At 40.5% G+C, this 14,880-nt stretch overlaps 2 protein-coding genes across 2 annotated transcripts in view; both read right to left on the reverse strand.

The window, feature by feature from the left end:
- Positions 1-14,690, reverse strand: part of LOC141803279 (major histocompatibility complex class I-related protein 1-like) — a 34,856-nt gene extending 20,166 nt beyond the window's left edge. Inside the window, exon 1 of the mRNA XM_074687240.1 lies at positions 14,567-14,690. Within this exon, the coding sequence (XP_074543341.1) occupies positions 14,567-14,618 (52 nt within the window). The 5' untranslated portion in view covers positions 14,619-14,690. The remainder of the gene's footprint in view (positions 1-14,566) is intronic.
- Positions 2,284-7,280, reverse strand: LOC141803224 (BOLA class I histocompatibility antigen, alpha chain BL3-7-like). The gene is made up of 5 exons (XM_074687185.1): positions 4,769-7,280; positions 4,322-4,600; positions 3,868-4,164; positions 2,836-2,937; positions 2,284-2,754 (listed from the first exon to the last, which is right to left on the reverse strand). The coding sequence occupies exons 1-5, from the start codon at positions 4,884-4,886 to the stop codon at positions 2,627-2,629; spliced, it is 924 nt and encodes a 307-aa protein (XP_074543286.1). The 5' UTR covers positions 4,887-7,280; the 3' UTR covers positions 2,284-2,626.
- Positions 14,691-14,880: the final 190 nt, after the last annotated feature.

Below are 14,880 nucleotides of genomic sequence, written 5' to 3' on the forward strand. Positions count from 1 at the left end.
CTGTCACAGCAAGATCTGCCTCAGTAAAAACATGTATGTGGATAAGGTCCTGTCCCAGCAGCATGTGTACATGGGTAAGCTGCAGTACTGCTTTTAACCACCAGGTGTGGCCATGACTTTGATTATTTATCATCTTCAGTGATGTTGCTGAGGGATCATTAAAGTATGTGGAAGATTTGAAGTGTGTTAAAGGTGTTTATTGGAGTAAATATCACTTGTGTCCACCAGGTGGCGCTATCCTGTCCTCTGAATGCATCTGTGATCTTGTGTTTAAAATTAAAAACTGGTTGAACAATGTATGTGAGAGGTATTACCATGCATTTCTGGAGCAGTAGCAGAGGTTTGAGTTCACAGACATGTTAGGAGGTGGACCTTGATTGTGTAAAATTTGAAGCAGATTGGAGTTCATATGAAGGAGCTATGATGACTTCCTGGTTCATGGTGAAATGTAGATATAAAAAATATAGACACTAGAGGAGTGTTACTTTAGTAATGTATCATGATCTTTGTTTTTAAACCCACAATTCTTGCACAGATTCTCAGTTTTTAAATCTGATCTGCTCTGATGTTAGTGCAGGTTTAAAGTTTGTTTTGTTTTGTTTAACTTTGAGCTGAGATAGTGCAACACCTCAAACATAAAAAATACAAACGTGAGCATCAGAGGATGGTTAACCTCAGTGGTGCATCATGATCTTTTTTTTTCTTTTTTACCCACAATTCTTTCCTTGATTCTCATTTTTTTAACCTGCTCTGTTCTCAGTGTTTTTTTCATGGTTGGACTTTCTTAATCTGTCTCTCCAGAGATGATGGAGAGGCAAGAGGAAATGAAGAGAGGAGAGAGGATGGAGGAAATTCATCAATGACGACAGCATCAGGTGATCCCCTCTGGATCATCAGTCAGTCATCTCTAACAGCTGTTTGCGCGTCTGGGCATGTGCGCTGTAATACCTCTGATCTAAGATAAACAGTAACAGAGATTTGTTTGTTCTTTTAACCGGATAAACACACACGTTACCATGGAGAAAACCTGCTCTCTGTTTATTCTGTGTGCTGCTAAGCTCACGTATCACTTTTCCGGTAAAATGAGTAATTGTCTGATTATTTATGAACTATTTAGCCTTTATCTAGAGCCCATCTGATCGTGAACTCTGAAGCTTATTGATATAATCCACCTTATTGTGTCTCAGGAAGATATTATTTATCAGTCAGTTTTTTTGTATTAATCCTCTGTTATATTGATTTGATGATGGTTGTGTTCAACGTTTTGTGCTTTAAACTCATGACGAACACTTTATTACCAGATTTATGATCAGTTTCTGATATTTCATATAGGGGCGTGTCGGTCAGTGTAAAGACTTCTGCAAATCAAGCTTTCGTGTCCCCTCGATCGTCAATTTTCCAATCAGTCTCCTCCATCCTCTCTCCTCTCTCCTCTGAGCCCAATTATCCCTTTGGGACAGTCTTCAAAATGGCGACTGGGAAAGTACTTCCGGTGCCGCAGAGGAGATAGGACGGAGGAAGCACGAAGTTACCGCATTGAGATGCACCCCCTATAAGGAGGCTTTGTCTGACTCTGCTGGGAGGTCTGAGGGTTATGCCGCCCTCTTTACTTCATGTAAATGCAGGCTGAGTGAAGTTAACCCAGTTTCTGAGTTTTATCAACCTCAAAAATTAAAAAAATCTACGATCAATGAACATGAAAACAAGAAGAAGAGGAAACATTTCTGAAAGAATTCACACCATTTCTTCTCAAAGCTTCCTTTGTAGATCCAGTTTTTCCTATTCGACCTGTTCAAAGGGAAAATATTCATGTCACTACTCACACAGAGATGTTTTTATATGTTTATTTTTTAATAAAAGATCAACTTATCAATACATTTATGAAAATATTTTATTTACATGTAAAACAAAGCTCTTAAGTGAATAACAGAGATGTTTATGTTGGTGTTGGCGCCTCCCTGTGGACGTTAACGGTACACTTGGTGTAGTAATGGTCCAGGTTGTCTTTGATTAGTTCAGGGAGAAAGTGAAAGAAGTCTCCATGCCTGTTTGAGTCTACTTTCCTTTCCTTAAAGTCAAACTAACCCAGGTGTTTGTTTCTCTGCTCATCCTCTGAGTCTGACCAACAACTGGACGACAACTCAAACAAGATCATGAGCGTCCAAAAAGGTTCATGTGCTCTGACTCTGTGTAATGATATAACATCATTCTTTTGACTCTCTCAGTGTGATTTGTTTTTTAAATCTTAACATGTTTGGACGACAAACTACCTGCAGTCTTCCTCAGAAAAGTCACAGGTGTTTTTGCTCCTTAGACTGGCAGACAACAGGGGGCGTAGTGGTTCTGTATTTCAGGAAGGTCAACCAAACCAAGACTGCAGGAAGTTAGCAGTCCAAACATGCCAAAGTTAAAAACAAAGAAAAAAGAAATGACACAGGTTAAGTTGTAAGAACTGTCTCACTGAGATCACAAAGGAACAGGATGAACCAGTTCTTTCTGTTCACAAATCACTCTTGTGTGGATGTTGATTTTCCTTTTTCCGTCTACATGAACAGAATCTGATTGTTTCTTTTGAACCAGCTTCTACCTGGTTGGTACAGTGACTGTTTAACCCCCTCAGCAGATGTTAACTAACTGGTTCAGTATTTAAAGTCTCTTCTTCCTGGTCCTGGTCTGGCTCTGAGCAGGATGGTGGGTTCATGGATGTTGTTTCAGAGTTCAGAGTTTCAGGGCGCTCAGTCCTGGTTTTAGTATCTGTGAGGTCAGACAAACACAGCGTTAGTTCTCTGATTATGTCAGAGTAAAGAATCATCAGCACACCTGAGAGACTCTTACCTTTCCTCTGTCTGTAAAACACAAATCCAACACCAGCAGCAACAAGGAGCAGAAGAAGAAGAAGGCTCACACCCACACCAACAGCAACATCTGTGGGACCCTCTGCAGAAAAACAACAACAACAAATTAAAGCTAAAAGCAGCGTTGGACAGGTCCTTGCACTCTTGCCCGGTCCCCTTTGCTGGTCTGTCATACCTGTTTTCCCCTCCACTGTCAGGGTTTCATCCCTTTCTGTTCCTCTTGGTGCTATTACAGTTGATACCATGTATTATTTCCTCTGCTGAGTCACATGACCAGCTGCACGGAACTCCTAATCAGTGTGACATCATCACGGAACTGATGCAGCAGCATAGGGAGGATCCAAATTTACAAAACTTTTGGAAACAACTTCTCACAGAGGGCACAATTTCATCCAAATGTGTGTAAAAATAAGATATTTTTGTGAGAAATTTTGTCAGGAATCCTTCCATGACATTTTTTAAGCTCTACAACTTTTACTTTTTTTTTCTAGAGGCCCAAATGAGGCAGCCTGCGCGGAGCTGAAAACTGTTTTCCCAGCAAAATTTTATTTTGATAGCAAATTGCTGGCACCCTGTTGGAGATGCACAAAAATAGCTGAAACCTTTTTTGTGCATCTCGATGAGACAAACATTTTGACTTTGTTTACATCTCTCTACAACATTCCTATCACATGAAAGAGCCATTTTAGTGTGATTTTGAGCGCCAAAGTGGCGCTAGAGAGCACATTATGGGATGTTGGGGGTCATGGTTGGTATTGTATCGAAATTTTTGGCGCTCATAATGTGTGTGCCAATTGTGGTGAGTTTCGAGTATGTTCAGGAGGTTTTAGAAGCGATTTACTGGAGGAGTGAATATTAAGAAAGAAACGGATAAAAACAATAGAGCCTTCGGCTGAGAGCACCTTCCAGCTTGTTAATAAACAAACAACACAGAGCACAGCATGAGCAGGTAAACAGGTGAGAAATAGGTGACTGTTTGCTGGAGCTCAGCCTGAGCAGAGGACACACTCACCATGGTTGGTCCTGATCACATCTTTGTGGAGTTTGCTGATGATGTCCTCCTTCACACCAGAGAGCTGAAACACACATTCATAGCTCCTCCAGTCCTCAGCTGGAGGTTTCAGCAGGTCCACACTCATCTGGAAGGTTCCATCATGGTTTGGGAGGATCTCTCCGTGGTCCACGTCCTCCTGAAGCTCCTCTCCATCTCTCCTCCAGAACATCACGGCTCTGTCAGGAAAGAAACCTGTAGCGTGGCAGGTGACTGGAGAGGAGAGAGACTTCTGGAGGAGAGACACTGATGGGACGACTGCAGATAGATAGATAGATAGATAGATAGATAGATAGATAGATAGATAGATAGATAGATAGATAGATAGATAGATAGATAGATAGATAGATAGGAATGTAGATTAAAAACCACAAAACCCGTGATGATGATCCTGATGCTGGTCTTGTGATCATACCTGTCTTCAGCGAAGAGCTTTTGACGATGTCCGCATATTTCTGCAGATAGTGTGGACAAACCTTTGTGAAGTAGTCCTTCAAAGATATGAATCCAGGTTTGACAACATCCCAGCTCTGAGTTAGATTGGCTGCCTCTGGTTTCAGAGCGATCCATGTCTGACTCTTCACATCAAGTGATAAAATGTCCTCTCCATCGTAAGCAAACTTCATGAAAGTATCAACCTCTTTGGTCTCATCGTCCCACTCACAGCCACCTATACTCTGTATGATGTGGACACCTGGGAAAGACAGAGAGAACTCCAGTCTCACTGTGCTGACTCTGAAAGGTACAGTCTTTTATTGAGAAGAAGTGAGTCTGTGCTCCTCAGCATTACCACACCGCTGGTAGCAGCCCAATTGAAATTAAAAAAAGTCAAGAAATAAGACATGAGGATAGAGTGACCTACCTTCAGCCTGGTCAGAGCTCTGCCTAAAACTGTTCATCCTGGATTTAAAGTAGAAAGGCTGGTTGACAAAACACTCTCCTCTGAACCTAGCCACCAGTTCTGAATCAGTCTGCATCATAGTTTTAAGCCAATCCTGCTTTATTTTCAGAGTTTTGTTACTGTCACAGAAAAAAGTTTCAATTCCATCCACCTCTGCAGCAACAAAAAAATCAGGAATGTTTGGGATCCCAGAAAATACAGCACAGAAAAACTTCGAGGAGTGTTTCTCTGTAGAAGAGAAAAGGAAGTTAAGCACAAATTCCAGATCTGGAGGAAAAGTAAAACAGCCGACAGAAAAACTCAAAAAAGACTTTACCTGAAGATGAAACGTGAAAGAACAAAAGTATCAGAACAAACTTTTTCATCTTGGTTTGGTTTAAAGCTGAGCCGTGTCTCTGATCTGCTCTGACTCTTTCAGCAGAGATCAACCAGATAAAACATCACAAAATGAACTGGATTTTTTTTTTTCACACTTCCTCCAAGAGCTCAGATCTAATCAGTGTTTTTGTTCGTCCCTCATACAGAGTTCAAGTTGCATCAGATTTCTGAAGAAGAAACAAACATCCAGGAATCATCTTGGAGCAACAGTACCCCCTACTGCTCACAGGGGAGGCTGCAAGACCCATTCAAACCCCCACACATCAAGAATGTTGACAATCTGAAGTGTGTTTAAAGGTGTTTATTGGAGTAAATATCACTTGTGTCCACCAGGTGGCGCTATCCTGTCCTCTGAATGCATCTGTGATCTTGTGTTCACAATTTGAAACAGGTTGAACAATGTATGTGAGAGGTATAAATGTGCATTTCTGGAGCAGTAGCACAGGTTTGAGCTCACAGACATGTTGGAAGGTGGACCTTGATTGTGTGAAGGAGAATATGTTGACTTCCTGGCTCATGGTGAAATGTAGATATTAAAAATATAGACACTAGAGGAGTGTTACTTAAATAATGTATCATGATCTTTTTTTTTACCCACAATTCTTGCACAGATCCTCAGTTTTTAAACCTGATCTGCTCTGATGTTAACGCAGGTTTAAAGTTTGTTTTCTGAGCTGCAGAGAGCACAAGTTGAGACATGATGACTGCGTTTCCTTTCAGGTTGGCAGGCTCTCTCATCTACATCACATGTTTTAGCATGTGTTTCACTAAATAAAACTTTTAAAACATCCGTACAAGTCATTCATGTGTGTTTAAAGATGAAGAATGAAGTGATTGGAGCCGTTTTCTCCTTTTCTCAGACTGATCAGTGACTCAGAGCTGGGTTTGTATCACAGAGGAACTGTTAAAGTGTTTGAACTTTCTGTTCCTGCTGCGGCTCATGTGTCTGACTGCTGGAAGAGCTCAGGGTTATGCTGCCCTCTAGGGGAGAGTTACTGTAAATGCATAGTGAGGACACGTCTGAGTGAAGTTCATGAAAAACTAGCTCGGTAAATGGACCGTAGTGTCAAAGTTTTCTCATCCTCACAAAGTAAAAACATATAAAATAAATGAAAGTGTTAGAGTTTAAAGTTCAGTGAAAACAAGAAGAAGAGGAAACAATTCACACCATTTCTTCTCAAAGCTTCCTCTAAAGATCCACAGCTCTGTTCACTTAAAGTTTCTGTGAGAGTTTCAGGTTAGTCATAAAACAGAGAAACTGGATCAACAAGTTCTTTATGGTTTAATATTTTTGGCTCTGCTGCCACAGCGTCGTTGTGAGGTGAGGTTATTTAATGATCGCAGCAGGAACAGACTTTCTCATTCAGAGGAAGACGGATCAGTTTTTCTGTTCACTAACATTTACAGAGTGACACCGACATGTTTGAACCTCATGAGCTTCAGGAGCTTAAAGAAAACACTAACACTGTTTTTAAAGCTGCACTCAGTTCACCAGACAGAAAAACCATCAACAACCACACAGACAAACAACACTGAGACAAACAAAGCTCAGCAAAAGAGAAACCAAACCACTGCTGACTGGAATCTGAGCTCACAGGAGACACACCTGGTACCAAACATGAAGGTGGACAGGTACGCCAAATGACATCAAAGAGCCGAGCTTGAAACAAGGCCAAGAGGCTGAGACTTGAAGAAACACGCCACACTGGAAACACAAGAGCAACCTCTCTCTACCTCTGATGGTGAGATGATGAGTCAGCTAGCAGTCTGATAGCTCTGTAGCTAAGCTAACATGCATGTTGTCTCCCATTGGTGTTGACCTTTCATGTAGTGAACATGGCCTCAGTGTGTTTCACAACAAAACAACAACAACAACAAAACACCAACCACCAAAGACATGAGCCACAGAAGTTTGGGAAACAAAACCAGAACCTTCTGGGCCTCTGGATCAGCAGTTTGTCTGAAGGAGGACTAAAGAACAGCCCGCAGACAGTGAAGCATGGCGGTGCCTCTGTGATGCTCTTCTGGCCCTAAATGCTACAACATGTTTTAAACAGGAACCAGGAAATCCTGAGAGGAAGCTGAAGCAATGATCCAAAGACTAAAACCCTTCAGTAATCCTCTCTTTAAGTATTTGACCCCCTCAGTAAATTTTAACTAACTGGTTCTGAATTTAAAGTCTATCTTCTTCCTGGTCCTGGTCTGGCTCTGAGCAGGATGGTGGGTTCATGGATGATGTTTCAGTGCTCAGAGTTTCAGGGCTCTCAATCCCGGTTTTAGTATCTGTGAGGTCAGACAAACACAGCGTTAGTTCTCTGATTATGTCAGAGTAAAGAATCATCAGCACACCTGAGAGACTCTTACCTTTCCTCTGTCTGTAAAACACAAATCCAACACCAGCAGCAACAAGGAGCAGAAGAAGAAGAAGGCTCACACCCACAACAACAGCAACATCTGTGGGACCCTCTGCAGAGAAACAACAACAACAACAAATAAAGAAAAGTCCTCCTTTTTCTTTTTGATCCAAACTCTGTGACAGTTTTAATGATGAGGACTCTGACTGTTTGCTGGAGCTCAGCCTGAGCAGAGGACACACTCACCATGGTTGGTCCTGATCACATCTTTGTGGAGTTTGCTGATGATGTCCTCCTTCACACCAGAGAGCTGAAACACACATTCATAGCTCCTCCAGTCCTCAGCTGGAGGTTTCAGCAGGTCCACACTCATCTGGAAGGTTCCATCATGGTTTGGGAGGATCTCTCCGTGGTCCACGTCCTCCTGAAGCTCCTCTCCATCTCTCCTCCAGAACATCACGGCTCTGTCAGGAAAGAAACCTGTAACGTGGCAGGTGACTGGAGAGGAGGGAGACTTCTGGAGGAGAGACACTGATGGGACCACTGAGGGAGAAGGAGGGAGACAGGACAGAAAAATGGACTCAGGTCGTAGCAGCTGAAAAACACCAGATGCGTCTACAGTCTGTCTCTGCTCTGTCACGAGACCAGATCAGTTAGGTTGCTATTGAAGTCAAAGTGTTGACTTAGACTGGATTTGGAAGGAAGATCCAGTGTAAGTGACAGGAAGTTGTGCACAGGAACCAGCTAAAACCCAGTGACTTCCAAAATTAAACAAACTGTGTCAAAACCAAATCATGTTTGTCTTGACTACAACTTCATAATGAGTGGAGCCAGACCAGGAGTCAACAGGTTTGAGGTTTTACAGCCCAACATGAAGATAGAGAAGCTCATCAACTGAGTGGGAAGACTGGGAACTCCTTGGTCTGCAGTCTGTCAGTCATGCAGGTTGTCAGACCAAACACACAGCCAGTTTGAGTTGATGAACAAAGACAACACACAACAGAGTGGAGCAGGACTGCAGACGTATCTGGTGTAATTGAAGTCGTTAGACATGAGAGAACATAGAGAACAACTTCAGAGCATTCATAGACCACACCAACTATCTGTGCATAAAACCATCAATCCAGCTGACTACCTGTTCTCATCAGAGAGCTCTTTCCATACTTGATGTACATCTTCAGCCACTCAGGGAAAACCTTAGTGAGGTAAACCTTGTTTCGATTTAATCTTCCTTTATCAGCGTCCCATCTCAGTTTGGTGCTGAAGGCCTGTGGTCTGGGAGCGATCCATGAAGATGTCTTCAGGTCGGGTGATATGAAGTCTTCACCGTTATAACCGTACTGGTTAAAACCATTCACCTCTCCAGTCTCATCGTCCCACTCACAGCCAGTTGTTTCCTGTAAGATGTGAACACCTGAGAGAGATCAAACAGACCTCAGCAGAGCCACAGACTGATCTCCTCTGTGTCACTGCAGATTGATTCAGTCATTTATGTAAAAGGATCCTCAACCAAACAAAGTAAAAGTAAAAGACCCCCCTCGTCAGCCAGTGTTTAGCTAGCTGTATTAGCATAGTGGATTGAAATTAGCATAGTGAAAAATGCATCACATTTTGCCTGGAAAACTACAATTTATTCTGATACAAGTCAAATAGTTTTACCTGGAATAGTATAAGTACTAAAAAATATAGTCTTAGTCCAAAAATTTACTTTTGTACCTCAAAATCTTTTTTTTCCCTATAGAATCTGCATACACCTGTTACCAGCCCTGACAGTCACCATGTGAGATCAGGGTAGAAGTTGGTAAATATTGAAATGATCATATGACCTCTATCTTATCCCTGATTGGAGGAAGTGGTGGTGTTAAAACTCTTCCCATGTTACAACCATACCCGGTCTCCCCTACATTAACCTGAAGGACTGATATGTTTAGAGACCATAACAGCTACGTACCTCCACTTTGGTTGAAGCGCTGCTTAAAGATGTTGATGGTTGCTCTGAAGTAGGGAAGCTGATTCTCCTCACACTCATGGGTGTAAAAATTATTTTGATCAGTTTCACTGTCAAACAAAATCTTCGCCCAGTCCTCTTTGACATGAACCTCTGTGTCACAATAAGCAACCATGATGTCATCAACCACAGCAGCTGCAAAGAACTCTGGGAAGTCTGGGAGTCCAGATGATCCAATGAAGATGTACTTTAGGGAGTGTTTCACTAAATAACAAACAAAGTCAATATTTTCAGCATTAATCTACAAATATCATCTACAAAGTGAAAAAAAACAGGATTCACTGATCAAACTTTAATGTCTCACAGCGTACAGCAATGACTCCTCACAGTATGAGCAAAGTGTTAACAACTTGCCCCCAGGGACACATAATGTTTAAAACATGAGGTGTGTGAGCCTTCTTCTGCTGCTGAAACACGTTATCAGAATCTATCATCATAAAATCTTAGTATCTTTATATTTAGTATATATTTGACACATACTTTGACTCTTGTAGACTACCAGCCACTGAGAGTGACTGTTCAGAACATGATAAGATGAGAGGATGGTGGAGTTACTATGACACATCTGCCCAACATTAGCTACACTGAGACCTTTTCTTTCCACCTCCTTTCAGCTGCTGTTTGTTCTCTCATGGTGTCAATATGTGTTAAAGGATACAGCAGTGACCTCCAGTGATACAGTTTGATTCAAGCAATCTGTTAAAGTTTCCCTGCATTGATAATAACTTTATTATTTATGATTAAAGCGGTGTGCGTCCCTGTGAGGCGCATGCGCATTTCAACAGAACGTCTGTTTGTGACGCAGTTTGAGTTTGTGCGGTACCGTTAGCTGTTTACTAAAGTTAGCTTAAAATATCTTTGTAAAAAATGACAAAACGACTGATAAAATTACAGGAGCCAGTTTAAACTGTAAGATATTAAAAAAGAGAGATGGATGTAAGACTGAAAGTGACAGTTTTCGGCTTCACATCGACTGTTTTTACCCGCTGTTTATCTTGCTTTACACCTTTGAAATAAACATTGATGAGAGGGAAACTTGTTGCTCATAGGTTAAATCATGTATGGCAAGCCCTTCAAACATTTAATAGCTAGTCTGGATATGTAATACAGATATCCGCAATTCAATTCTTCTTAGTCAAATTGAACATTTCAGATATCCACTATGACATAATTCCTATCCACAATTGTAGTTTCAGATATCCACAACTTAATTCCTCATGAGACAAATCCCGCCCCTTTCCCCATTCATGTGTGTGGGGTTTCTCATTACAGATATCTTAAATTCAATTATGGAAAGCCACAATGTGAGATGTGGATATCTGCAACTAAATTATGACTATCCATAAATCTAGTTGCAGATATCTACAATTTCATTCTGACTAGTCACAATTCCAAATCAAGATATCTTCAACCCCCCTTCCATTAAAGATACCTATAATAGCATTTATAGATATCTTTAATTACATTTTGACTAGTCAAAATGCCGTTATAGATATCTTGAACTGGAATTACGCCTAGTCAGAATGAAATTGTAGATATCTGCAACTAGATTTATGGATAGCCATAATTTAGTTGCAGATATCTATAATCAAGTTACAGATATTAGTAAATTTATTGTGGTTAGAGATATCTCAAATTCGAGATATCTTAAACTTCTATTTTGACTAGTCAAAATGTAATTGCAGATATCTTGAAACAGAGTTTTGACTAGGCGAATTGATGTTGCAGATATCTGTAACGATGACAAAAGTTATGACAGGTATAGGAGGAGGGTCTTGCTGCAGTGAACGTAGCTCTTGTTCCTCACAAAGTCCCTGATTATAATTTTTTTCTGTTTCATGGCATTTTCTAAATATTGTATAGATGTTCACAGTTATAGAACATGTGCCCACAAGGGGGCACCCGAGAGTTATATGAGAGCAGATTGAATAAAAGAAGAAGTGAAGTGTGTTCATGAGGCGGAATAAAGAAGCCATGAGAACTTACCTGTGGTCTCCCAAATCTTTTTAGAATAGGACATTCTACAAATATCTTGTCGATGACCGCAATCGCCATTTCTTCTGCTAAGAAAACTGTTCAAATTATTTTTTCTCTTCTGTCCTCCAGTTTGTTTGGGTCAGTATCCAATGGGAAGCCTCGCATGTCCAGCGTCATGAACACATTTCTGACAGTCAAAATCACATTTAAGATATCTTTAACTGTAATTCTGGATAGTCCAAACTGAATTATAGACATCTCCAACTGTATTTTTGACTAGTCAAAATTTAATTTTGACTAGTCACAATTATGCTGTTGATATCTATAATGTTAATTCCGGAGAGTCAAATGTAGCCATTAAATGTTAAAAGGGCTTGCCATACATGTCAGGCATCATGAACACATTTCTGACGGTCAAAATCACATTGAAGATATCTTTAACGGTAATTCTTGATGGTCGAAACTGAATTAGAGATATCTGCAAGTGACATTTAGGATGCGTGACGAGGCGGAGGGCAGCTTTCGGGGAGTCATTGCAGATATCTGTAACTCAGTTTTGACGAGTGGAAACTGAGTTACAGATATCTCTAACTGTCATTGTGACTAGTCAAAACTGAATTACCCTTACAAAAAAGAAGTTTATTAAAGTGTGCTATTAGTATACTTATTTTCAAGACAGTACACTTTCAGTTTACTTTCGATGTACTTATCCCAGGTATACTTAACAAAGTAATGCGTATGCATACTTAGATTATACTTAAAAGTATATTTAAAAGTCTAAGCATACTTAGCCTATAGTTAAAAGTATAAAGAAAGTCTAAGTATACTTGGCTTTAACTGAGAAGTATAAGGAAAAGTCTGTGTATTTGGCAAATACTTAACCTTTTGATCAAGACATACAAAGGAAAAGTATAGTAAGTACTCAAACTTACATGCCTAACGTCCAAGTGAATTTGGGTTGTAGCTGTGTCTATTCTATTCTGTGCTTATTCTATTCTTTTATTTTTGGGTTCGAAAACAATAAATAAAAACTCAAATATAAGTATGATGTTAAGTTCACTCAAGAAGAACTTCAGAGTATACTTGTGGTGATCCTGGCTGCAGTGTGGCTGCTCTCTCCTCTCCCCCTCCCCTTCCTGAGCAGCTGCGCTGATTCCCCGGTGGCAGCACCTCACACACCTGCAGCGAGTTTGGTGTTTAGGAGCGCTGGCACTTAAGCTCTGCTCGTTGTACCTAGGGTCTCTAAAAGTAGTATGGGAGGTCGGGCCTTTAGTTATCAGGCTCCTCTTCTTTGGAATAATTTACCGGTTGAGGTCCGGGGAGCAGACACGGTCTCAACCTTTAAGAGTAGACTTAAAACTTTCCTTTTTGATAAAGCTTACAGTTAGAGCTGGATCAGATCTGAACCAGCTCTTAGTCATGCTGCTATAGGTTTAGACTGCTGGGGGGGAACTGACACACAGGGCTCCTGTTTCCCTCTTTTTCTGTCAGTCTAACTTCTAGTCTTACTGTCCTGTTATAGTTACTGACCATACACCTCTCTGGGAGGATCTGAGTTTGTCTTGTAGGTTCCTGGGGATCGGTGAAGAAGACGGCCTGCTGCTGTGCTCCTGTCTGACACCAGCTACTACAGCTTTGGATTTGGCCTGCTGGTTTCTCCTTAACTGTCGCCACAGCGCCAAACTTCAGACTGCGTCTGTTTCTCTCTCTCTCCCTTTCTGTGTGTGTGTGTGTCTGTGTGTCTGTGTGTGTGTGTGTGTCTGTGTGTGTGTGTGTATCCCTATCCCCCCCCTCCTTCTCTTCCCCCTCATTCTCTCTCCCACTCTCTCTCCTCTATCTGTCTCTCTAACCCCAACACAGTCTCCTCAGATGTCTGTCTAACATGAGTCTGGTTCTGTCCGAGGTTTCTGCCCGTTAAAGGGAAGTTTTTCCTTGCCATTGTAACTTGCTAAATGCTGCAAAGTCCTGTACTCATGGTGGATTAAGATAAGATAAGACTCCTTATCTTGTCTTGATGTTGGGTTTCTGCTAATAAATTTTTTTTAACATTTACGGGTCTAGACCTGTAAATGTTTTTGTAAAGTGTCTTGAAATAACATTTGTTATGATTTGGCACTATATAACTAAAGATTGATTGATTGATTGAGATTGATTGATTAAGCTCTGCTGGAAGGATGGGCCAGTGCCAGTAGATTCCTGCTCTCTCAGTGTGCCTCAGAAGATTACTCCTGCTGCAGCCTACCGACAGCCACACTCTCTCTCTCTCACCTACCAAAACTCAACTTAACAATAAAATCCCTCAAACCTGCTTTTGCCTCTGACTCTTCTTGGGTCCTAGAAAACCCTGCTGGTTACAAACCGTCACAATACTTACAGTTTTAAAACTATTAAACTAGCAGCGTATTGAATTTTTTTTTTTTTACTATATTGAGACTTGAAGTATACTTAAGAGTGCACTTTCACAGACTACAAAGTGGTTTGGAAGTTTATAAGTTGTATACTTCCAGAATACTTGTAGTATTATACATATGACCTAGCAGTGTACTCAAAGTTTACTACTCTTAACTTGACAACATACTTTTAGTATTCTCTTAGTCTACTTTTATGAACTAAAAGTAGACAACAATCATATAATTAGTGGACTTAAAGTGTACCAGCAGTACACTTCACAGTGAACTTTCATAAACTGAAAAGTGTGCTAGAAGTATAAAACTAGTAAATTTAAAGTATACGTGTAAGTTTCGTTGTGGTACGCTTGCAGTACAAAATAAAACTTGCATACAAACTAGTAGTGTACTCAAAGTTTACTTCTTTTAACCTAAAAAAATACTTATAGTTTACTTTTTAAACTATAATGGGCCAATTTAGTCCCAATAAGTATTGAAAAAGTGCACTGGTAAGTAAACTACTAGTATATTAATATTAGTACACTTGCTGTAAAAAGTGTACTTGAAAAATAAACTTTACCTTTACTTCAGTATACTTAATAAAATGAACTTGAAGTATGCTTCTTTTTTGTAAGGGAACGTAAAATGATCTCACCTGAAAATACAAAGTGGCTCATCAGAACCAACAGCAGCACCGAGGTCTTCATGTTTTTGTCTGAGGGTTTAGTCTTTCTTCAGGTTTCTCATTTCATTAAGTGTCATGAATCTGCTATGGTGAAATAGTGTGTATTCCTCTTGAGCCTGTGAGTCTCTCCATATCTGATTCCAAAGTGAAACTTCCATCATTGGTCTGTGACTCTGCTGGAAGAGTGCAGTGTTATGCTGCCCTCTAGGGGACAGTTACTGTAAATGCAGGCTGAAGACATGTTAGAGTGAACATCTTAAAAAAAAACAAAAAAAACCTATCTT

Source organism: Halichoeres trimaculatus, unplaced genomic scaffold, assembly GCF_033239565.1.
Source record: "Halichoeres trimaculatus isolate MK-OKI-2021-1 unplaced genomic scaffold, fHalTri1.1 fHalTri1_scaffold_14, whole genome shotgun sequence".
Taxonomy (NCBI): Eukaryota; Metazoa; Chordata; class Actinopteri; order Labriformes; family Labridae; genus Halichoeres; species Halichoeres trimaculatus.

Bases quoted from the DNA above. Each gene is read 5' to 3' on its own strand.
- LOC141803224 (XM_074687185.1), bottom strand. From the start codon at position 4,886: ATGATGCAGACTGATTCAGAACTGGTGGCTAGGTTCAGAGGAGAGTGT. The intron at 4,601-4,768 runs GTAGGTCACTCT...TGTCTTTCCCAG, and splicing joins GAGCTCTGACCAGGCTGAAG to GTGTCCACATCATACAGAGT. The intron at 2,755-2,835 runs GTAAGAGTCTCT...CTGACCTCACAG, and splicing joins GTTTTACAGACAGAGGAAAG to ATACTAAAACCAGGACTGAG.